The sequence below is a fragment of the Eptesicus fuscus genome, chromosome 13 (assembly GCF_027574615.1).
Source record: "Eptesicus fuscus isolate TK198812 chromosome 13, DD_ASM_mEF_20220401, whole genome shotgun sequence".
Lineage (NCBI taxonomy): Eukaryota > Metazoa > Chordata > Mammalia > Chiroptera > Vespertilionidae > Eptesicus > Eptesicus fuscus.
This window is the reverse complement of record NC_072485.1, coordinates 77646224-77669477: the sequence shown is the minus strand read 5'-3', so window position 1 is coordinate 77669477 and position 23254 is coordinate 77646224. Positions and strand designations below refer to the sequence as shown.

Below are 23254 nucleotides of genomic sequence, written 5' to 3'. Positions count from 1 at the left end.
AGTCCCTGTCTGGCCTTACAGGAAACATTTGCGACCTTGATTTAGCTTCTGGGACAGATGCTGTCCTTTGGGCCTCACGGGGATGGAAGACTTTGCCCTGAGCGAGGTCAGGCGAGGCCTGGGGAGGGCTGCCGACTGGCCTGGCCCGAGGCCCCTGGGCGCCCTGAGCCCCTGGGTGTGAACTCACAGCAGACAGAGGCCCGGAGTGAGCTCTGCCGTCAGCCGCGAGCTGGCCCTCGCTCGGGAGTGTGTGTGGGGGGGTGTCAGTTCTCCAGAATGTTCTCAACTCGAGTTCTTAATTCCAGCAAATATCCCTGAGATGTGTTTTCAATAGCTTCAAATGAAACTCGAATCTTGTTAGGGGCCGCCAGAGCAGATTCAAATATAAATCTCCGTCTGCCTTAACGTTTTCGAATATTGGAGTTATCAACGGAGTGCCAAGTAAAGGGATAAAAATGCAAATGAAATGGAGACTCGCCCGCAGGTCCCTTCTCGGGGTCGGTCAGTGTCTGGCCCCTGCGTGGCCCTGGCCCACGTGCAGCCTGCCGTCGGCACCTGAGCTTCTGGAAGGACGTGGAGGGGTTCAGGCTCCCAGCCACTGCAGGGGCTCATGTCTCAGCCATGGACACATTTTAAAAACACCCCAAAATATAACCACAGAAACAGCCACTCCACAGAGGTCGCCTCTGTCCTGTGCTCAGGACACACAGCCACGGGTCCACGAGCTTCAATGGCCCAAATTGCCAATAATTTCAGCATAAATTAGGCCATTGTGTGCTGCCTCGGCTCTTTCCCTGGGATGAAAAGGGACGCAGCGTCTCCTCGCCAGGCATGAGACATGGGGGTGGGGTGGGAGGGGTGTCTGGTGCCCTGTGGGGCCCTCGCTCCTCTCCCTGTGGGGGCGGGGCCGCTGCTCGGCTGGCCTGCAGTGACCCTGGGCCGGGCTGCAGGTCCCCAGCTGTCTCGGGAAGGGGGAGGGGGTGTCACCAGACCACAGCTCCCCTGGAGACAGGCTCCCGGCGACCCTGACAAGATTTATGGAGCCCCTGGTATGGTGGGGGCACTGCCCTTTAGGGGTTCCCTGGGGAGGGGGTGATACACGCAGGTCAGGCCTCCACGGAGTTCCTGGGGACAGAGGAATGACACGGGCAGGGAGGGTGAAGCCATGGCTGTGAGCTGTGCACGGACTGGTGGCCCCACCCCCAGTGTGGTGGCATTTGGAGGTGCAGCCTGTGGGAGGTGGTTGGGGCTAGATGAGGTCATGCGGGCGCCCCACCATGTTGGTGCCCTCATAGGAGGAGACACCAGCGAGCAAGCTCTAGCTCCTTCCTGGGGTGCAGACAGGTCAGGGGGCACACAGGCGGCCGCCTGCCGCCAAGAGAGGAGGCTCAGCATGAACCCCCCCCCCCCCCCCGCAGCACCCTGACCTTGGACCTCCGGCCTCCAGGACTGTGAGACGCAAACACCTGTTGGTTAAGCCCCAGACCAAGACCCCGGGGAAGTGGTGGACCTGGCATCAGGCCACCGCCAGCGGCTGGAAGGGCGCGGCAGGGGAGGAACAGAATGGGCGCAGGCTGGGCCACAGGAGGCCAGGTGGGGGGAGCCCTGCGAGGGGCTGAGGGCGGCCTGAGGCCAGGCTCGGGAGCCAGGAGTCCATGCGGTTCTGAGGGCGGGAGGGGCCCTGGAAAGCCATCTTTTAGAGGAAAATGCAGATTGTGTTTGAAGCCGTGGAGCCCAGCTCAGCGCGGCTCTGTCCTCGACACCCGCCTCTAGACCGCAGACTCCTCGCCTGCATCCAGACCTGCACCGCCTGGAACTCCTGGGGGAATTCCTGGGGTGCCCTGTGCACCCTGGCCTCTACCCACCAGCTGCCTGAAACACTGTTCCCCAGTCGTGACAACCAAAACCGCCTCAGACATCGCCGTGTGCCAGGGACAGAATCCCTGCAGCGAGAACCTGCCATGGCGGCCGAGGGGCCAGGCCTGGAGACAGACCAGGTTCAGGGGTGCAGGCAGGGGGTGGCCCCAACTCTGCCAGGTGCAGCGCCGGGGGCGCGCCTTTTAAACTTGTCACGAGAGCCCTAGCCAGTTTGGCTCAGTGGATAGAGCCTTCGCCCGAGGACTGAAGGGGCCCCGGGTTTGATTCTGGTCAAGGGCAGGTACCTTGATTGCAGGCTCCATCCTGGACCAGGGCCAGGTGTGCAAGAGGCAACCAATCGCTGTCTCTCTCACATCAATATTTCTCTCTCTCTGTCTCCCCCCCTCCCTTCCACTCTCTCTAAAACTCAATGGAGCCCCGCTGGCCTGGCTCAGTGGTTGAGCATCGACCTATGAACCAGGAGGTCACGGGTCAATTCCCGGTCAGGGCACATGCCTGGGTTGCGGGCTGGATCCTCAGTGGGGGGCGTGCACGAGGCAGCCGATCAATGATTCTCTCATCATTAATGTTTCTATCTCTCTCTCCCTCTTCCTTCCTCTCTGAAGTCAATAAAAATGTATTTTTTAAAAATGTTAAAAATCAATGGAAAAATATCCTCAGGTAAGGATTAACAAAGAAATTAGGAAATTACTTGCTAAGAGATAAGATGCCTGTGGTGTGATCCGGCCGAGTCAGTGAAATCATAGCCTTGGGCTGTCCCGCGTGGGGACGCGGTGCCTGCCGTGCGGGGTGACACTGAGGCGCGACGGGTGTCCATGGAGCACCTCCCCGTCCCGTGTCAGAGTTTGACATAAAGTAGCTCGTCTTCTCCTCGCCACCCTGGGAGGGGGAGCCCTGCTGGTCTGGGTACAGCCGTGCGGGCGGCGGTGACCACACAGGGGGCGGCAGAGGACACAGCCCGGAGGAGCAGGTGCCTGAGCGAGCACCGGCCTGAGGTCCCAGCTGGCTGCTCGGGCCCCCAGGTGGCCAGACGGCGCTCAGTGTCCCTGTCTCTGTCCCAGAGCCCGGCTGTGACCCCCGATGGCGGGCCGCTGGGCGGGACGGGGGGCGTGGCCGCCCTGTCCTTCCTAATCTGCCTGTTGCCCACGCCCGCCCTGCAGTTGGGGCTCAGGTGGGCTCTAGGTGCGAGCTGGGTGACTTCCCCAGCCAGCGGCCACGCCTGTCACAAGGGGAGGGGAGACGCCCCGGGGCGTCCAGCCTTAGGGGGGCCAGGGCCTCTCCTGCCCGGAAACGGCCCTTGGCCACGCAGGGCGCTGCCTGTAGCCGGACTCGCTCCTTCTTGCTCTAAGTGACCGCTGTGGCCTGCGGGGCGGGGGTGGGGCGATGCTCACCCCACAGTCAGGAGGCAGGCCAGCGCCCCCGCTCCGTGACGTTTTCAGGGGATTGGCTTTTTTTAAACAGAAAAGTTCATTTGCTATACGTTATTCAATTAGGAAACCTGCCAGGCATGGCGATGCTTTTTTAAAAGGGCAACAATAACCCAATAAGTCAAATTCGATTTGGCAAACTGAGTCCATATGTTCTCCAGAGGGTGCGCCGCGGCAGCAGAGGAAGGTGGGTGAGTCGTGAGCCAGAGGACAGGGTTGGGGCAGGGTGGCAGGCCCGGGGCAGGGCCACCAGCTGGGCAAAGGAACAGAGCGCTCAGCCCCAAGCCCCTGCACAGGTGAAGCGCAGGGCACGCCGCCCTGCCCCTCGCTGGGCAGGTCCCGGCTCAGGAGCCGGAGAGCCGGGGCAGCGACCCAGGCAGGGCCTGGGGACAGAAAGGTCAGTCACACCCAGAAGCAGAGGTCATTCCAGGCAGGGTGAGGGCCACGACCCAGGCTCAGGTCCCACCCAGAGACGCACGACGGACATGCTTGCTCACACACACACACACACGCACACACACACACACACACACACACACGCACACGCTCACAGACACACGCGCACCCGTGCCACACCAGCACGCTCACACGCTCACACTGGCTGGCTGGGCTTTTCCTCCAGCTGACCAGGACATCTGATCTGCACATCGTGGTGAGAAGGGGGTGCGGGCTGGGCCCCAAGTCCAGAGACCCCGTCCAGGGCTCCACGGGAACTCTGTGTCCCAGGCCAGCACTGGGCCTGGCCTCAGCTTCCCTGCCGTCACCCAACATCCAGCAGCCTCCCAGGGCCCTCCTGGCTAGAACAGTCTAGAAGCTGGACGGGGGCGGTGGGGGGGTACGCGGGGGGGACCTCCACACTGGGAGGCTCGTGCTGTGAAAGGTCTGACGTCGGTTCTGGGAACTCTCCTCTGCCCGCATGAGCGCGCTGTTCCCAGATGGAGCCAGGTCCCCAGAGCCTCCCTTTCTCAGCAGGCTCCCTGCAGCCCGCCTGCCAGGTTAGAGCAATGACTCAGGGCCGGCGGGAGGGGTCAGGGCTCCCAGGGCGTCCTGTGGAAGGCAGACCCCGAGGGTGTGGGGCTAGAGAGGCCTGGGGGGGGGGCGGGGGGGGCCGTTGGGGGGCGGGTGGCCGGTGTGTTCAAAGCCAGCACTCCCCACGCTGGAGGCGCGTCTCTGGGCCCACCGACCTGCTTCAAATCCCGGCTCAGCCCTTTCCGGCTGGGTGACCTCCAGCAAGTTACTTAACTTCTCTGAGCCTCTGTTTCCTCATTACTGAAGAAGCTTAATGATTTCGGCTCCAAGTTACTCGGAGTCTTGGGTTGTTGTAACAAATCGACTTAAAGTGACTTAAGCTAAAAGGGAGAATCTATTCAAGGTGAATTTCTGGAACCTCGAGGACAAGAGAGCAGCTGGGCCTCAGGCGGCCGCTGGCACCTGTGGCAGAGGAGTCACCAGCACGCGCTGTCCCCGTCTCTTACTTCCCGCCCTGCGGCTCCGTTTCTGCTCTCTCCGCCCAGCCTCCTGAGGGCAGGAGGTGATGCTGCTCCTAGCAGGAGGCTTTCGGGTTTAGTCACAATCCCAAATGCTTTCTTTTTGGTAAAAATATTTTTTTATTGATTTCAGGGAGGAAGGGAGAGGTAGAGAGAGAGAAACATCAATGATGAGAGAGAATCATTGATCAGCTGCCTCCTGCATGGCCCCCACTGGGGATGAGCCCGCAACCGGGGCATGTGCCCTGACCGAGAATTGATCTGTGACCTCTTGGTTCATGGGTTGCTGCTCAACCACTGAGCCACACCAGCGGGGCCACAATCCCAAATTCTGAGGGAGGAGGTCTGACCCAGTGTTCCCAGACTCGTCCCATAGCTCCTGGTTGGGGTGGGGGAACCTCGAGGCACAAAACGGCTGCCAGGTGCCGGCCCACATTGATGACGTGGGGAAGGCCTGGGTTTCCTGAGCTGGGGGATAGCTCACACAGCTGATAGGACTCGGAACTTGAGCCCCGGTCGGAGTAAGTCCAAACCCTCGGCCGGTACCTCCAGCAGAGCCTGAGAGATTCCTGTGGGAGTGGAGTGACCCGAGGGAGTGAGGGAACCGGACAGGGCAGGAGAGGAAGGCACGCGGGAGCTGGGGGTGCGAGGCCTCACGGGTCATCCCTTCCTGGGGAAGAAGCTGAACGTTCAGCCGTTACTGGGCTGTGCAGAAGTTGGGGGGGGCTCCCCCGGACCTCTGAGCTGGGCAGGGCCCGATGGCGGCTCTGCAGGAAGGGGTCACAGGGAGCGCGGCGCTCGGAGGCTGGGACAGGTGCCCAGCGGATCTGGTCTCCACACCGCGGCGCCCGCTGCACTCACCCAGCTCCCTGCTCCGAGGGACGAGTGCCCAAGCAGGGGGGGCGGGGGGAAGGATTCTGTGCTTGGCCTGGTTTGGGGAGCACTCACTCCCCCCAATGCTGATATCTGCGTGCCCACAACTCAACAGGGCCTCCCCACCCCCCGGGAGAGGAATCCTGGGGAGATGGCACCAACCCAGCTCCGGGAATCACCACCCCAAGAAAATGAAGACCACGCCCCCCGCTGTGGGCTCGTCTGAGTGGGGACAGTCCCACATGCAGGTGGCTTCCGGGCGGGAAGCAAAGCAAGGAGCAACGGCCGGACTTTCAAATCGGCTCCAGAGTGTTCCTCTGAGAGCCCTCCCCTCTCAGCGCCCTGGAAATGAGATGGCATCAGTCGGGATAATGCCATCGGAAGGGTCACGCCGCCCTGGCGGTTCTCGGACAGGCGCGGGTTTATGTAATAATCAGAAAGCACTCGGGCCTGAAGGGGCCCAGCGCCCCGCCGAGGCCCGTGGGTTATTCACAGCGCCGCACGCTCCCGGGCCTGGAGGCACCCCCTCCCCAACCCCCCCCCCCAGCCCCCCTTTCTCCAGGGAACACAATAGAGTCGGGAAGCTAGCCTCTGAAATTTGTAAAAATTTTCTCCAAATTACTCTTTTGGGGAGGGAGGAAATTATAGATAATTACATGACACCGAGGATAATTATTCTTTTTGGCTGATTTTTTCACTTTTAAAAAATTGTGGTAAAACATATAAAATGTACCACTGTATGCATCTTTAAGGGCACCACTCAGTGGCATTAACCGAATTCACATTGTTATAAGACCACCCCCACCATCATCTCCAGAACGTTCCATCTTCCCAAACCGAAACTGTCCCCATCACACGCTCACTCCCCGCCCCCCCCCCCCAGCCCCCGGGACACGTTGTCTCTGTGGATGTGACGAGGAGACCTCGCGGGAGCGGGGCAGGCAGTCTCTGTCCTGTGCCCCGGGTCCGTGCCCGGCGCAGGGCGCGGTTCATGGCGCAGCAGGTGTAGGGTCCCCTGGCTGCCTAAGGCGGGATGCACTCCCTGTGCGGACAGGCCGGAGCGTTAACCCATCCCGGGCGCCGGGTGTTTCCGCCTTTGGGCTGCGGTGAATCGTGCTGCCGGGCACCCTGGGCCATGCCACACCTTGGCGACACGTGGCAACGGAATGAAACATTTGCCACGTTTGAAGGTCAGCATGGCCTTCCGCGGGGACTGGGAAGGCAGCCCCCACCCATGGAAGCTCCCCCCACCCCAGGGAGCCACCTCCCCGGCCCAGCTGCCCACACGTGCCCCTGAGCCGGCCTGCGGCGTCTGCCCACCGCCTGCCTCCTCAGCCCTCCTGGCTCAGCCGGCCCCGGGCCTCGGACTCACAGAGACCCCAGATGAAAGCTCCTATAATGGACTCTCTCAGCCCCCCCCCCCCCCCCCCCCGGCTGGGAGAGCGAGATCAAACCAAAGTGCCCAAAGGAGCCAGATGATTGTCGTTCAGACACAGAGCAAAGGAAGCCGCTGGAAATGGGGCTCAGCAAACGGCACCCCAACGGCAGGGTGGGCGGCCTTGGCCCTGCACCCCGACAGCGCTTTCATCTGCCTCACGGCTCGGCCGCTTCCCTCGGGACTGAGCCGCCCAGGGGGGCTGGTTTCCTCAGGCCTGCCCCCTCCCACCCCTCCTGCCCCCTCCTCCCACCCCTCCTGCCCCTCCCACCCCTCCTGCCCCCTCCTCCCACCCCTCCTGCCCCCTCCACCCCCCCACCCCCTCCTGCCCCTCCTGCCTCCCCCCCCCCCCCACACACACACCTCCTTGGAGGTGACCAGTGTCACGGTCCCATGGCCGTTCGTTCTGTGTCTAAGAAGCTTTCTCTCTGGACAGTCTATCCTTGGTGAAATGGAACTTTACTACTACACACTGCTTCTTGGGAGAGGGAACGTTTTAAGATACCTTTGAAACACCTTCTTGGATAACAGGCTATAAAGCACCTCATTTTCATGGCTGAGCTGTTTCAAAAGGAGAAAGTAAATGGTCTTTTCTCCCTCCTCACAGGTAGGGACTCCAAGTAAGACTGCATTATCTGAAGGTCACTGGCGACTCTCTTAATTGTGCAAACTAATCCCCGGTTTTTCACGATGCCTTTTCATGGTTCAAAACTGGAAACGGCAAACTGAGCATAGATACCCCAAATTACCTCGGCCTCTCCTGGCGGGTGGACCAAACGTTTGGGGAGCAAACGCTGGGGCAGCTGGAGGGACGGCCACGCTCTGGCCAGCCCCAGTGTCAGCAGGCACCGTCTGAACGTGCTTCCTGGGGCAGGGATGGGGCTTCCGGTTTCCTGGCGAGAAAGAGCTGTGGTTGGATCTACTCTTGTTTTTTAAAGGTCTCCCCGTTTTGTTTTTTTATTGGCTTTTTAGAGGGGGAGAGAAGATAGAAACACCGATGATACTGCCTCCTGCAGGCCGCCCCACTGGGGATTGAGCCCCAAACCCGGGCCTGTGCCCTGACCAGGAATCGAGCCAGCAGCTCTTGGTGCACGGGATGGCGCTCAGCCCACTGAGCCACGCTGGCGGCTGCCACAGAGTGGGGTCTGGGCAGGGAGGAGCAGGCAAGACTGCATGTTAGATCGGACAAGAGTCCCGAGGTCTGGCCATGCTTACCAAATGCTGTTCTCGCTAAATGTTAGAATGCAGCGCGGTGCTTCGCAGTAGCTGGAAACAGGATGAGCTTGTCGGAGCTCAGGGATAAAATAGCCAACGGCAACCAACATGGCCTGACCGAACAGCGTACATAAGCCACGGCCACCCTCCCTCTGCACACAGTGTGGATGCATGGCCACCCTCCCTCTGCACACAGTGTGGATGCATGGCCACCCTCCCTCTGCACACAGTGTGGGTGCATGGCCACCCTCCCTCTGCACACTGTGTGGGTGCACGGCCACCCTCCCTCTGCACACAGTGTGGGAGCAATCCCCCCGACCTCTTCTCTTGCTGCAGGTAAGCACAACTCCCCTTCCCTGGCGGGCGAATGGAGCGCCCCAAGCGGCGAGCCCCTTGCTCGGTAGCAGATGTGGTGCATTAAAAATCACCACAAACACTTCCACCCTGGCCTGTGGAGAGGCGGGGTCTCCTCCCACACCCCTGGCTTCTGGGTGGAACCTGTGACTGCTTTGGCCGATAGAACTTGGCAGAGGTGTGGCTCTGTGGGGCCAGGCCTCCCCTCCCTTCTGGAACTCGGCCCCCAAACTGAGAGGAAGCCCAGTAGCCACTTGGAGGGGGAGGAGGGCCCCGCCCACGAGTCGGCATTCTCGAGTGTCTCCACCTGCCCTGGTTGAGCCAGGCAGGCGATGCTGCAGGCCCCAGACATGAGCTGTCTCTGCCAAATCCCGCCCAAAACCAAGAGCAAATCCATGTTGTTTGACCACTAAATCCTGTGGGTTTTGTTAATCCCAACCTGAGGATATTTTTCCCATTGATTTTTTTTTAGAGAGAGTGGAAGGGAGGGAGGTAAGGGGAGAGAGAAATATCGAGACACATCGATTGGTTGCCTCCCTCATGCACCCTGAACAGGGCTGGGGATGGAACCCACAATCCAGGAACCTGCCCTTAACCGGGAATCAAACCTGTGACCCTTTGGTGCTCAGGCCAATGCTCATACCACTGAGCGACACTGGCCTGGGCTAAACCACTAAGTTTTGGGGCCGTTTATTACATGCAATAAATAGCCCAAAACACTGGGCATGGTGCTATATTGTAAACCAAATGTATTTGGAGTCCTGTTCATTTCGCTAGCGCTAGCGGGTCCAGAGGAAATCCTGTTTCTCAAATTCTGGGGCCAATATGGTGGAAGCCTCCCTTATTTATATGTTTTTAGCTCTTTGTTTTCCAACTTTGGAATGAGACTTGCGGACCTTCTGAGGAAAAGTCCTGTGTGCTGGGACAGGACCATGGGACCGTATCTCAAGGCCTGGCCTGGCGCCAGCACTGACAACTCTGTCTGGGGCATAGTTTATGGCCTCTCTGGAATGGGAGTAGTCTTATTTTTCCCTATTATTTAAGCAAGCAAACGTTTACAGAAGCCGGAATAGCAGGGTTAAATTTTAAACAGCAGTTTTTACCCAAGATGGAGGTTACTATGCTTCAGCGGGAGGTTGGGGAGAGGGTTGGCCTGGACTCCCGGACAAGGACTTGCTGGGCTCGGGCAGGGCCAGCGCAGTGGCCGGAGCGGCTTCACCAGCTGCGTCTGTGTGTTTCTGCTAAAATCGCAGCAGCGCCTCCACCACACCCTGCCCGGCGAGCGCAGTCTCCCGGGTGACGCTGGGCTGCGGCCGGGCCTCCGTCTGGGCAGCGTGCAGGACAGCTGTGCCTCGGGAGAAGGATGGCCCGGCGGCGGTAATTGGCAGATCCTTCCTTTGGGAAGTCATCCTGCCTCTTCAAATACAATCACAGGGTTTGAGAATTTAATTTTTCCCCGGGGGCAGGATTTGTTCCGCTGTCAATGGGCTGCGGGGGAAGCAAGCGCTCACTGCAAAGGACCTGCCCACCTGGTTTCCTCTTAATGGGCATCGCGTCCGCTCTCCCAGCGGCTCTACGTCTCCGGTGAAAACACACGGAGCCCGCGCTGGCCTTTTCACGCTTCTCTCTCATCGATGTTTCTCCCTCTTCCGCCCTCTCCCTTCCTGTCTCTCCAAAAAATCAATAAAAACATATTTACAAAATAAATGTTCATTGACAACGATGAATAAAATATAAAAAATTTAAATAAAGTTCTGCAGAGAGTTCAATGTGGAATTAGTGGATGTCCCAGCAACCGCACTCCGAGGGATACACCCCAAAGAAGGGGGAAGGGGTGTTCAAACAAACTGTGCACCCGTGTTCAGGGCGGCGTTATCACAATCGCCAAAAGGCGGGAACACCCGAAGGGTCCCTCACAGGTGAACGACGAGCACACACGGTCCTTCCGTCAAAGACCGTGTCCTCGGGCCTTAAACGGGAGTGCAGCTCCCACACACGTGGGTGAGCCCCGACCACCCGCTCTGCTCCAGGAAGGGAGCCGGGCACGGGAGGCCACACGTGTGCGAGTCCAAGAAGTGCCCAGACTGGGCCAGCGGAACGGATGCCCCTCAGCCCTCAGGAGATTCCAGAACTGAGGCGACACGTTTCTGCTGCTTGAGCCGCCTGGTTGGTGGTCCTCGTTAACCGCGGCCCAGCAAGCACTCGAAGGGTGGCTGGCACCGGCCAGGGCTTGGGGCAAAGGGTCCGTGGGCTCTGCGGGGCGGTGAGGGACGGGGCTTTCCGCAGGCCCCTGTCACTTGGTCTGAGACACCCACACCCGTGTCCTCGGTCCTCACGGCTCACTCTCCATCTCACCTGCGTCCGGAAGGCGTCCGCACGAGGAGCAGGTCCCGACCAGGGCAGGGCCGCGGTGGAGCTGCGCGGGCCCCAGCGGGAGGGAGCGCGGCGGCCCTCAGCCAGAAAGGCCGCTGAGATGCGCAAATGGAGGCGACGAGTGACAGACATCACATAGCAACGTCCGTTTGCTTTGTTTTCAGATTGCACGTATGACCGCCGTGAAAACGGAAATACCGGGAGGGGGATACACGTGCCCGTGGCAGAGGCTCCTTCTAGAAGCAGGGGTACAGCGCGTGCATTTCTGATTTTAAAAACCTAAAAGGGATATGGTTGTGGGTGAATTTTACTCTGTTTCGCACTGTCCTGGTTTGCGTTTTCGAATATCACAGCTTTGACAAGAAGCCCTTAAGGTAACTCCATACCAAGGTCACAGCGGGCCTTCCAAAGAGGGGGGTCTGGCACGGCCTGTTTGCCTCCCCCCCTCACCCCCCCAGCTCCCTGCAGGACTATCCCACCCGGGAAGTTGGGAATCGGGAGTCGGGGAGTCGGGGAGTGCACGGTGAGGGCAGGAGGCCCAGGGAGGGTGCTGACAGGCCCTGCCTCACTGCCTGGGGATGCAGGATGGGATCGCCGCGGCCAGGCGCCTCCCCAGCCTCCGCTAGGTTTCCTTTGTTCTCCCTAAACTACCTGCGGACGCAGGAGTGGGTGAAGCCCGTGGCGGGGTGAGCTCTCAGTGATGTGACCAACAGCCATGGCTGTGCCCACGGCCTCTGAAGTGACTCACTCAGCTCCGTCCGCACTGAGCTGGCCGCACGCCAGACCCGCACCCTCTGACAGGCTCTGGCCGGCTGACTCAGGCAGGCGCCCGGGTCCGTGTGGACAGAGCCCCGAAGCCACACGGAGGCTCGGACAGTTGGGAGGAGGAAGCGGACACTAAAGGGAGTCGCAGGACCAGCACCCAGCGGCCCGGCACTCTGTGCGCCCGTCCGTGTGTGGGTTCCTCTGCTCAAGGGCTCTGCGTGCGCACTGTCTCCCAAGTCCTCTGGCGCTCCCGGTGCCCTGAGCGGCGGGCGCCTTTCCGCGGAGCCCCAGCCCAGGCCCAGGCGCAACGCCCCCTTGCTTCCAACAGCACCCCTCCCGTTTGCCCAACCCCCCCCCCCCCCGCCACCTGCCCTCTCCCTGGGCACCCACATCCCATTAGCCAGATGGGCTCCCACATGGCCCCGGGGGGGCTGCCGTGGGCCTGACTCAGGGCCAGGAAACAGGTGCAACTGCCCAGGGCCTGCAGCTGAGTCACCAGCACCCCAGCCGCAGGGCCTCGCTCTGCCCTCCTGCAGCCCCAGCCCCCAGGAGCCTCCCCTGTGAGTCACCCGGCACAGTGGGTCCTGGGCTCCTGGCAGAGCTCTAACCCGCAGCAATGCCCCCGGGAAGCTTGTCTGAATGGACTCACCATTGGGGGGCTATGGGCGTGGAGGTGGGAGGGCAGGCTGGGAAGTGGGAACTTCCTGGGCTGGGGAGGAGAGGGAGGGAAGGGAGGGGGCAGCAGGGGGAGAGAGGGGCTCCACATGGGGAGGCCAGGAGGGCTCAGCCAGAGCCCAGGACACGTTAGATGACCAAAGTGGGGCCATCCAGGCAAGGCCCCCCCAACTCCACTCCCTGAGGATCTCCGGGGCCAGTTGGGTTTGCAGAGTGTGGGCGGGGCAGCTGGTGTGGGGCTGTGGGCTCACTGAGAGGCCCGATGGCCCCAGGACAACCGCGTCTCTCATTCTTCCGGGGCCCTGGCCCCGGTTCACCCCCCTCCCTGTGAGGTGACAGCGTCCAGGGCTGAACCAGCGACCCTGCAGGGCCCGTCAGCCACCTGTCCCGAGGTGGGCACTGTGGCCGGAGGTGGGGGTGGGGCAGCAGCACGTGGCCCTGAACCAGCCCACGAAGCACGGAGCCCAAGCATGCTCAGCTCAGCTCCTCCCGGGAGAACCCGCCGTGCGGCAGCCGCCCCGCTGTGGTGCGAGGGCGGCCGTGGTGCGAGGAAGAGATGGGGAAGCTCTGGGCCTGGACAGACCGTGCTCACAGCTTATCTCAAAGTTTACAAACTGCAACCATGAAACGGCCTTGGGCCCGGCCGGAGGCAGCCTGCTAACGGCCTGCACCAGCCTCCAGCCGAACTTCTGGACCCAGCGCCTGATTCCAGTGGGTGCTGCCAGGCCCGCCATTAAAGACCCCATTTGCAGCTGGACGTGTCTCTGACCAGAAAGATGTTCGAAGAAGTGGGCGGAGGAGTCTCCCCAAAGGCTGCTTAAAGGGAGGAGGGGATCCCCTCACCAAACCACTAACCCCGCCCTAACCGGTTTGGCTCAGTGGATAGAGCTTCGGCCTGTGGACTCAAGGGTCCTGGGTTCGATTCCAGTCAAGGGCATGTACCTTGGTTGTGGGCACCTCCCCAGTGGAGGGTGTGCAGGAGGCAGCTGATTGATGTTTCTCATCGATGTTTCTAACTCTCTCTCCCTCTCCCTTCCTCTCTGTGAAAAATCAATAAAATATATATTTAAAAACAAAACCAAACCACTAACCCCTCCTGTCCACCTGCTCCCCCTCCTTCTCAGCCAGCACCCCCAGTAACAGCCCCGCCTGCTTCTGTGGACAAAGCCTCCCGCCCGGCCAGCGAAGTCGCACCGAAGGAGGACTGTTCACACCCACGCCAAGAGTTCAGCAAGTCCGCTGGAGCCAAATCCTCACCCACTGTTTTTAGGGAGCAACTCGGTCGGTGTTGCGGGAGTGGGGTTGGGGAGGGGTGGGGTTGCAGCTAGAAGTCCTCGGAGGGGAGGTCCAAGGACACACATATGTCAACAAGGTCAAATAAAAGCAACGTTAGCCCAGCCAGTGTGGCTCAGGGGTTGAACATTGACCTATGAACCCAGAGGTCACGCATGGTTCGATTCCCGGTCAGGGCACATGCCTGAGTTGCAGGCTCGATCCCCAGTGTGGGGCGTGCAGGAGGCAGCCAGTCAATGATGTTTCTATCTCTCTCTCCCTCTCCCTTCATCTCTGAAGTCAATAAAAAATATATATATTTTAAAAAGCCAACATGAGATCATTAAGCAATTTCCCCATTTCTCCAAGAGTAATGAGATCATTGGCAGGCAGTGCCCATCTGTCATCTTCTCTTCCAAGCCTCTCTTTTTTTTTTAATCTTCACCCGAGGAAAGAAAGAGGAAAGGAGAGGGAGGGAGAGAAACATTGATGTGAGAAACATCGATTGGTGGCCTTCTTTACACACCCCTATCAGGATTGAACTTGCAACCTAGGGATGTGCCCTGATCAGGATTCGAACCTGCAACCTTTTGGTGGACGGGATGACACTCCTACTAACTGAGCCACCGGCCAGGGCCAAGCCTCGCCTTCTGATGAGCCCATCTCACCAGCGAGCTGCTTACCAGCTTTGGAGGCGGCCCATCCCTCCAGTCGTTTGTATCCCTTAATTCACTCACCGAACACGTGTTGACCATTGTGTGTGAGACTTATTTAAACAGGAGTAATTCCAACTACATGTCATTTAAAAAACACCCCAAATAACAGGGGCTCAGGAGCCCGGAGGTGGGCAGCCCAGGGACCTGGACCCCGTCACCCAAAGCCGTCACCGGGTGACCCAAATGGCAGCTCAGCTCCAGCCCTCACGGCCACACTCCAGGCAGCTGGAAGGAGGCAGGGAAAGGACCTAAATGGGGCCTCCCCATGTGATCCCTCCACCTGGGCCCCTGGCCCATCCTGTTCACCTGTCAGGTCAGGCTCCCTGAACTAATAGATTTCCTCGTGACAACGAGGCGGTTGCTTATATAATTGTTTTCCTGTGTTTGGGTCCCCATGAGGGCAGGGGCGTCTGCTGTCAATCTCCCTGCTGCAATCTGGGTGGTAGGGGCTGGTAAGGGGTAGTAGGGGGAGGCAGGGGGTGGTAGGGGGTGGTTGGGGTGGTAGGGGGTGGTTGGGGATGGCAGGGGGTGGTAGGGGGTGGTTGGGGGTGGCAGGGGGTGGTAGGGGGTGGTTGGTGATGTCAGGGGGGGGTAGGGGGTGGTTGGGAGATGGCAGGGGGTGGTAGGGGTGGTTGGGGTGGTAGGGGGTGGTTGGGAGATGGCAGGGGGAGGTAGGGGGTGGTTGGGAGATGGCAGGGGGTGGTAGGGGGTGGTTGGGGATGGCAGGGGGTGGCAGGAGGTGGTAGGGGGTGGTTGGGAGATGGCAGGGGGTGGTAGGGGTGGTTGGGGGTGGCAGGGGGTGGTAGGGGGTGGTTGGGAGATGGCAGGGGGTGGTAGGGGGTGGTAGGGGTGGCAGGGGGTGGTAGGGGATGGCCGGGGGTGGCAGGGGATGGTAGGGGGTGGTTGGGGGTGGCAGGGGGTGGCAGGGGGTGGTTGGGGATGGCAGGAGGTGGCAGGGGGTGGTTGGGATGGCAGGAGGTGGTAGGAGGGGCAGGGGGTGGCAGGGAAGCAGCGTGCTCCCGAGCGCATGGCTAGGCTCCGGTGCGGCACAGCCCGGGTTCCCCGCACCCTTGCTCTTTCTGCTCGGCAGACCCGGTGGTTTTGATGGTGGCGAGCAGGACTTCTAAGGGGAGACGGGCCAGCTCACGACACAGGATAAAATTATGCTTTCTGCTCAGTCCATTACTGTAATGGGGCCCCATTTTGTCTGCCACACGCTGGCCCGTCTTGGAGATGACAGGTTGACAGTGACACTCACGGGGTCGTCGTGAGCACACGGAACCCATTAGAGCGTGGCCACGGGGCCAGCACAGCCTGTGCCGGAAGCAGACGCTGCCCGACGTGACGGTGCTGCCCTCCTCGCCTGACGCATCCGTGGCGGAAACCACAGCGCCGCCGCTGCTGCCTGTCTGGGTCCTCGCGCACCCGCCTGACTCCTCCTGCCAGGTCACCCCTCCCGCCCAGACCCAGAAGCAGCACTGTGCTGTCCGCAGGGGGGTCCTGGTGAGAGACGAGGAACTTGGGGAGCAGCTTGGTTTTTGTTCAATGGATTCATGATACACGAGAAGATTGCTGACGACTTCCCGTGACACACGTGTTCTCTAGTCTGCGTGCCAACGCCCCTCGGTCCATGCCCGCACCCTCGCCGGCTCCCGGCCGCCCGGGCCCTGCACTCAGAGCTGTGCCTCCAGGAAGGGCTGGGCTATTCGGACACAATGCTGACGCCCACCTCCGTGCATCACGTGACCAGGCGGCTGTGCGTCCTGCTGGGCTGCAGGGCCTCCTCCTCCCCACGTGCGACCTGAATGCTGGCTCCGGGCAGGGCGTTCTGGACCCAGGTTTTCAGCTGAGAATCTGCTTCTTCAGACCGAGAGGCTCCTTGACAAAGGGAGTCAGAGCAGAGGGTCCTCAGGCTCCCGTCGGTGGCAAGCGGCACCTGTCTGACCTGGGCCGCAGGGGAGGGTGGAGCTGGCCCAGGTGCACCGTGCACGAGGCACTTGTGTTCTCAGAGGAAGAGCAAGTGCTCTGAGCAATGGCAGAACCCCCCCCCCGCTCCCCCGTAAACCAGCAGTTCTCAGTGGCCGGGGGCACCTGTGGCTGGCCCCTGCCCACTCCCCAACACGGCCTACATACAAGGCCACAGGGCATGACAGGGCGTCACCATCACTCCCGTGATGAGTCACAGAAAACTGCCCTCTGCTCTCCCGCTCTCGGCTGTCTCTGTCCCCAATCCCGCTGCCCTCCCTGGGGGAAATGTGCCCTCGCAATCACCGTGGGCTTCAGAAACCAGTTTGTGTGTCCTGGTCAGGCCCCCTGGCCCCTACTGTCCTCCCACCCCAGCTGCCAGAAATAGGAGTAATGGGAGTCAGACCGTGACCTTGAGAACAACCCTGTCACCCCATCACAGCTGGGAGTCTGTTCCCGAGACCCCTCTCCAAGCCTCGTCTCCCTGCCAGCACCCTCCTCACCCTCTAGCAAACCAGGGCAGCGCTCGGCACCCAGGCGAGGACCCTGCTCCCTCCTGGCCACCTGCTGGCCTTGACCCAAGTCCTCAAGCGCCGGGGGTCCTTTGTCATCCATGCAGGGGCAAATGGCTCTCCCCTGGAGCTGTCTGCACAAAAGGTTCATAAAACTGAAATGTAGGCTAGATGGAGGCTAGCATCACTATTATTACCATTTGTCCTGGATCCCGCTCACTCCAGGCCCCAGTGACATGGGTCAATCTGATACTCAGCTGGCGGGTGGGGGCGAGGGCTGCACCTCCCAGTGACTGGCTGGAGGCCGGCGGCACCAACTACCGGCAGGGGCTGCCTCTGGGCGCCACTGCTGACTTCCGTGGCCAGGGAGGAGGGGCTCAGGCAAATTTTTGCCAGCCAGCCTCATCCCTCGTTAGAAGTCTGGAGGTGCCCGCATGCCCGGTGTCTGTGAGCTGGGGAGGAGCCCACTGGGCCTGGCCCAAGCTCAGGAGGTATTCGTGGAGCAAGTAGAGGAGGGCCCATTCCTGCCCGATTCCTGTGCCACCTGCCACAGCCTCTTGCTACTGCCCTGCCCACCGGCCACTCAGGGAGCCTGGGCTGGTGTCTGCTCCGGGCCCCCCAGGTCCCCAAGGGCTTGACCACTACCTGATCCTGCTCAAAGCAGCCGTGCCCTGAACCCGGGAGTCAGCAGGAGAACACTGGCAGGGGCCCATTCTAAGTCAGCAGTGCCCATGGGAAGTGGGGGGCACCCACAGCTCCGGGTGGGAAGGGACGTCTGGGGCCCACAGCCCAACAGCCCTGGCTGATTTGCCCCCTTTTAGCAAAGTATGGTACCTGAAGTCACTGGGCACCCAGAGGTGGAAAAGCTGGGTGCCAGTCAGCAGACAGGGCGCCCCAGGCTGTCCGGCCGGGCCTGCTTTGGACTGAGGGGTGGTCCCAGGGTGTTGGCGGAGCTCACGGCTTTCCCGGCAGGGGGCGCTGTGCTGGGATGGGGGCTTCGCTGTCCCCAGGACCAGGATCCTGGGTATGGGGGTGGGGCTCTGCCCCACAGCAAGGACCCGGGTGTCTGTGGGAGCTGCTCAGGCTCTCCATTCAGGGCGATGGGGTCTCTCCGCGGCCCCCGCCACCCCTCCCCCAATGCAGACCCCTGCGCGGCCCTCCCGGAAGCAGGGAGCCCCCCGAAGAGCCGAGTTGCGGTCACTCCCGCCCCCTCGGGATTCGGCGAGGGAGGCGGGACCTGAGCTCCGTGACGTGGCCGCGGCTCCGGACGAGTCGCATAAATAGCGGGGCAGCGGGGCTCTGGGCGGACACGTCGAGGGAACCCAGCCGCCGCCCGCTGCTCCTCCTCCGCATCCCGAGGCCGTGCCATGCGGTGAGCGCCCGGCCCGACCCACCCGGCCTGACCCGACCCGACCCGACCGGACGCCCGGACCCGCCGACACCCCCCGCCCGGACACTGACACCCCGGGACCCGCCGCTGCTCAAGGTACCGCGTGCCCTCGGAGGCCCCGGGGAGGCGCCCCTCTCCGCGTTCCGGCTGCAGAGCGCCCCCCGCCGGTGGACGCACCCGAGGGGCGCGGCGCCTCTGCCCCGTCCCCTGTCCCTTGTCCCTTGTCCGGGGGCGCAAACCGCTGGGTCCTCGGTCCTCTTCACCCTCCGTCCTGCCGGCTCGGGGTCCGAGCTCCGCCCCGACGTGCACGCGGCGCCCACCGCCCCTTCCCTTCCCTTGCAGATGCCCAGAGGCGGCGCCCTCCTGCTCGGCTCTCTGCTCCTCGCCGCCCTGTCGGCCACCCTCGGGTCCCCGGTAAGTGCGGGACACACGCCCTCCGCACTGTCCCCTCTGGGCAGAGGGGGTCGATGGCCCCAGAACCGGCCCGGGCGGAGTGTGGGCGCTTTGTGCCGGGAGCGGGGTGCGGGGTGGCGGAGGGCTGGGGGCAGATGGGACGCTCCCGCCTTGGGTCCTCCCGGCATCGCCCCTCCCCGTGCGTGGACGGCCCGCTGGGAGCCGGTGAGCGTGGACCCACGAGCTGAGCCTCACTCGGGGGTCAGTCGCTGTGGAGCGGGTCCTCGCATCAGAGAAGCGAGCGGCGCCCGATGAGGCTGGTCTCCGCTTGTGGGATGCGCGCGCCTGGGCCTGGAACGCGGGCCCTCTCCCCAGGGCACGTCACCCGAGGCCGGTCTTCTACCTGGAAGGCCTGGCCCTCTGCCCCGGTCGGTCCGTAGCTCCTTCTGTGAGAGGAACTAGCGCATTTGTAACGGGCCCTGTGGGGCGGAGTCTGGAACTCCCCGCCCTCTGACCCCTTTCTCCCCGAAGGTGAAGGAGAAGAGGGGCTGGACCCTGAACAGCGCTGGCTACCTTCTGGGGCCACGTAAGTGACACGCCCGCGGGCCGGACCGGAGCCTGCGGCTCCTGCAGCCGTTTGTTAGTCCCGCTGTTCGTGTTAGCGGATGGAGGGAGGGGCATTTCCTGAGGCTTTGGGGATGGGGTTCCATTAGGTGAGTGGCATTTGCCACCTCTCTAGGCGGCACAGCACATCGGCCTCCCTGAAGCCACACCCCTGCCCCCTCCTGTAGGGATGCTCCCTCCCTCCCCTAGAATTAGGGCCTGGAGGGACTCAGTCCCCGCCCTGGCCCCACCTGCCCTCCCCCAGCCTTGAGGCACCTGACTCTGCCTTGAACCCTGACCACCCTGCAGCCCTTGTCCCCCCCCCCCCCCCCCCATCCTGCCTTCTCCCTTTTGCCCACATTCCTCAGGGCCGCCTCCACCCGTTTAAACTGCCCGGGAGCCGTCTTAGCCCTTAATCCTGGGGTGTAAGGACGTTCTTTCTCCTGCTCAGACGGTTCATCCGGCGCCTGGGGTCCCTGAGAGCCAGCACCGCTGACAAACACTAGGGGGCCCAGGCCGGACCCACGTTCTCCTGCACCCTTCGCACCCCTGAGCTCTCGCCCTCAGAGAGCGCCTCGTCTCTGGGTGCTCCTGGCCCCCGAAACTGGAGGAACTGTCAGCAGAAAGGTCACTTTGGAATGTTGACGGCCTGTCAGGAAGGCCTTTCACCCCGAGTTGGGAAACACCCTTCTCCACTGAGCAGTTTGTCGAGTTGGACCCCAGGAGCTGGCTTGCAGCGGCTCTTTGTGGGAGGTCCTTACAGCTTAACGGTTTGCCCTGACCTCCCCCGCCCACGTAGAAACAGCGCCGGAAGAACGCGTTCCCGGCAGACACCCCGCCGCCCGCCCGCCGGATCAGCTCCCTTATCGCCCTTCTCAGTCTAGTGCCAGGCGCTCTGTCTCGGGAAAATGAGTTCATTTTCATTCATCAGCCTGTGGATGACCAGCCCACCAGGCCCAGCAGCCAGAAACCCTGAGCCGCCCTCGCCCTCGCCCCCTCTCCTCCTTTATCTCCAGCCCCTTCTCCTCGTCCCAGGCCACCTGGTTTGGAGCCCTCGTTCTTCCTCCAATGGCTTCCTAAGGGAGCTCTCAGGAAGCACACCACCCTGCACACAGTCCCCCAGCCACCCCACCCCAAGCATGTCTGTCTGTCTGTCTGCCTCTCTCCCCCCTCGGCACCCCCCTCTCTCCCTGACTCCAATCCATCTCCCACACAGTTGCCAGAGTGATCTTTGAAAAATAGAAATATTTCAGTACCCTCCCTTGTTTTCAGAAACATGGGCCCGGTCGCCTGCCAGCACCCCTGGGAGCCTGGTGCTCCCCGCTGCGCCAGGCCTGTGTGCCCCGTGGAGCCCCAGCACCATGTCCTCCCTCCTGTGGCCCCCACACTGGGCTGCGGTGCTCATCGGGTCCTCGGGCGGGGACGGGGGAGGGTGCGAGTCCAGTAACCCTCGGGCTGTCCGCTCGGCTCTGCAGATGCCGTCGACAACCACAGGTCGTTCCATGACAAGCACAGCCTTGCTGGCAAGCGGGACCTGCGGCCTGAAGACGGCGCGGGGGCAGGTAAGGGGACTGGGTCCCGGGGCTCCGAGGCCCCCCACTGTCCACCTCTGGGCCCCCAGGGCAGTGGTCCGAGCCGGGCCCGGCCACATCTGTCCACTGCTAGAGACAGAAGCAACGACACTGGAAGATGTGGGGGCAGCGCAGGAATGGCAGAGAGCCCTCTAGACTCGGGGCCTCCAGGAGAGGGGTCCCCGAGATGGGTTACAGAGATGCTGGGGTTCATGACCTTGGGGGTCCCAGAGCACCTGTGTAAGTCGTCAATGTCTATCATTTGGTTTCTAGGCGACTTTGACCGGCCGCTGCCCGTGAATGATGATATTGTGCGCAAGATAATGGAGTTTCTGACTTTCTTGCATCTCAAAGGTCAGTGAAATGTGGCCGGTTCACGTTTCCACCTCCTAGGAGCCTGGGCCCTTAAAACGGAAAGGATTCCCTAGACCTCTGCAGTGACTGACCCCACACCTGCTGGTTGGAGTGACAGCCCGGGAACTGGAACCACTGTAGCGGGGCTGGGCTTGCTGCCAGTCCCACATGGTCCCTGCAAAGGGTCGTCAGACCTACTGTTCCCAGAGAGGGGAGGGGGGGCACGCTCAGGGTTCCGTTCACTCCGTGCACTATTGACGTGGCAACAACCGCTGTCCCTGTCCGGCCTAAGTGCCCCACCGGCCCGGCTCCTCACTGGCGTCCGAGGCCAGGTCTCGTCAGCACTGCAGTTAACAGGAGCCCATCCTTCAGATTTGGGCTTTCCCATGCGTTCGGACAAGCTGCGTTTAGTGCACGGCCCTCGGCCCTGGACGTCCTGCAGAGGCTGCAGGCGATGAGGCTCCCCTGCCCATTTCAACCGCGGCTTTGCTGCCTGTGCTTCACGTTGCTCGATCATTCCACAGGGAGGGCCTGGCCTTGGCCAGACAGCCTCACAGGTCGAGCCGCCCGTGGGAGGCAGGCGCTCTGAGGGTTAACCGTGCTGGAGGGTGGGGCCGGGGAGATGGACGCTGAGAGGCTCACGACAGACAGTGGCGGTCAGGTTTCACACGTCACCATTTTGTGATGTGAGTCCAGGCTGACTCTGTCCGTCTTGACCCTGTTCCGTGCGCTGTGGGCTGTGATGTCCTCCGAGCGGACAGCAGGGGCTCATCGCTCAGTCTCCACCCTTTGCAGAGGCCGGGGCCCTGGTGCCCATGCTCCCCTCGGCCGCGTCCTGGGAGGACTCAGAGCTGCCAGCCCCGAGGGAGCCGGGCCGGGCCCTCCCGTCCCAGGACGTCGGGCTCTGAGACGATGGGTGAGCTTGTGGCAGCTCCCCGAGAAAACCAGCCTCCTCCCTTTGAAGCTGTGCTGTTGTAATTTAAGATTCCCCGTGGTAATCATTCCAGTGGCAAAATAAAAACCAGCAAGTGTTTCCGTGTCTTTCTTCCTTGGGCCTGTCTGTCACCACCGCCAGAGTGCTTTAAGACAAGCTGGAGCCCTGGCTGGGTGGCTCAGTGGGTGGAGTGTGTCCTATACACCAAAGGTGGTGGGTTCAATTCCCAGTCAGGGCACCTACCCAGGTCTCGGGTTTGGTCCCTGGTCAGGGTGCCTACAGGAGGCAACCGATCAATGTCTCTCTCTCAACTTCCTGTCTCTAAAAAAAATAAAAAACATATCCGCGGTGAGGATTTAAAAAGATAAAAAAAGAAAGATGAAGCTGGATTGTAGTCACGTGTATCAGATCAGTGCACATCGGGCACAAAGTCGTGTGCACACTAAGCTGCGTCAGACACAACTGAAGGTGAGTCTGTTACTGAGGAGCCCTGTGCCCCGTTCGGGTGCGGAAACGCCAGCACCTGGCAGCAGCTCCGAGGACCAGCGGCCGGGGCCTCCCGAGCAGGGAGGCAGTCACACCTGAAGGCCCAGAGGAACGCGTGATGGGGGAAGCCCTCTCTTAGGTCACGTGACGACACGGGGCCTCTTGGCCTTGGGAGCAGGTCTCTGGCTGCATCACGACTACACACACCTGCACTTGGCTGCTACTTCTCACTGACTTTCCTGAAAGCTGTGCTGACTTGCCAAACCCTCCCCCTTGAGCAGCCCACATGCATGGGTCACGCCTTCCAGTGGCCTGTCCCTGGCTTTTAGGCTTCAGCTCAGCACAGCTGGCTGCAGCGCTGGGTCCCCACCCCAAGGTGCAGGTGGGCTCCCTGCTGTGCTGGGTCCTGGCTGCCTCTGGGCTCTGCAGGTAGGAATGGGCTGGAGGACCCGTTCCCTCCCCTCCACACCTGACCCTCAGGCTCCCGGCACTTCCCCTGGGCCTGGTGTGGATGAAGATGGTGGTGAGTGCAAAACACTCCCTGGATGTTGAGGATTGTTGCACAAAGAATGGGAA

At 61.6% G+C, this 23254-nt stretch overlaps 1 protein-coding gene across 1 annotated transcript; it reads left to right on the top strand.

Moving 5' to 3' along the window:
• Positions 1-18278: 18278 nt before the first annotated feature.
• On the top strand, positions 18279-22291 carry GAL (galanin and GMAP prepropeptide). Its single transcript, XM_008147016.3, has 6 exons — positions 18279-18433; positions 18680-18751; positions 19262-19316; positions 20809-20895; positions 21178-21258; positions 22054-22291. Exons 2-6 carry the CDS (start codon positions 18680-18682, stop codon positions 22164-22166), a joined length of 408 nt encoding a protein of 135 aa, XP_008145238.1. The 5' UTR covers positions 18279-18433; the 3' UTR covers positions 22167-22291.
• The last annotated feature ends 963 nt before the right edge of the window (positions 22292-23254 follow it).

Excerpts from the sequence above, each read along its gene's own strand:
- GAL (XM_008147016.3), top strand. The coding sequence starts at position 18,680 with ATGCCCAGAGGCGGCGCCCTCCTGCTCGGCTCTCTGCTCCTCGCCGCC. Across the intron at positions 19,317-20,808 it reads TGGCTACCTTCTGGGGCCAC|ATGCCGTCGACAACCACAGG; the intron begins GTAAGTGACACG and ends TCGGCTCTGCAG. Across the intron at positions 20,896-21,177 it reads TGAAGACGGCGCGGGGGCAG|GCGACTTTGACCGGCCGCTG; the intron begins GTAAGGGGACTG and ends TTTGGTTTCTAG.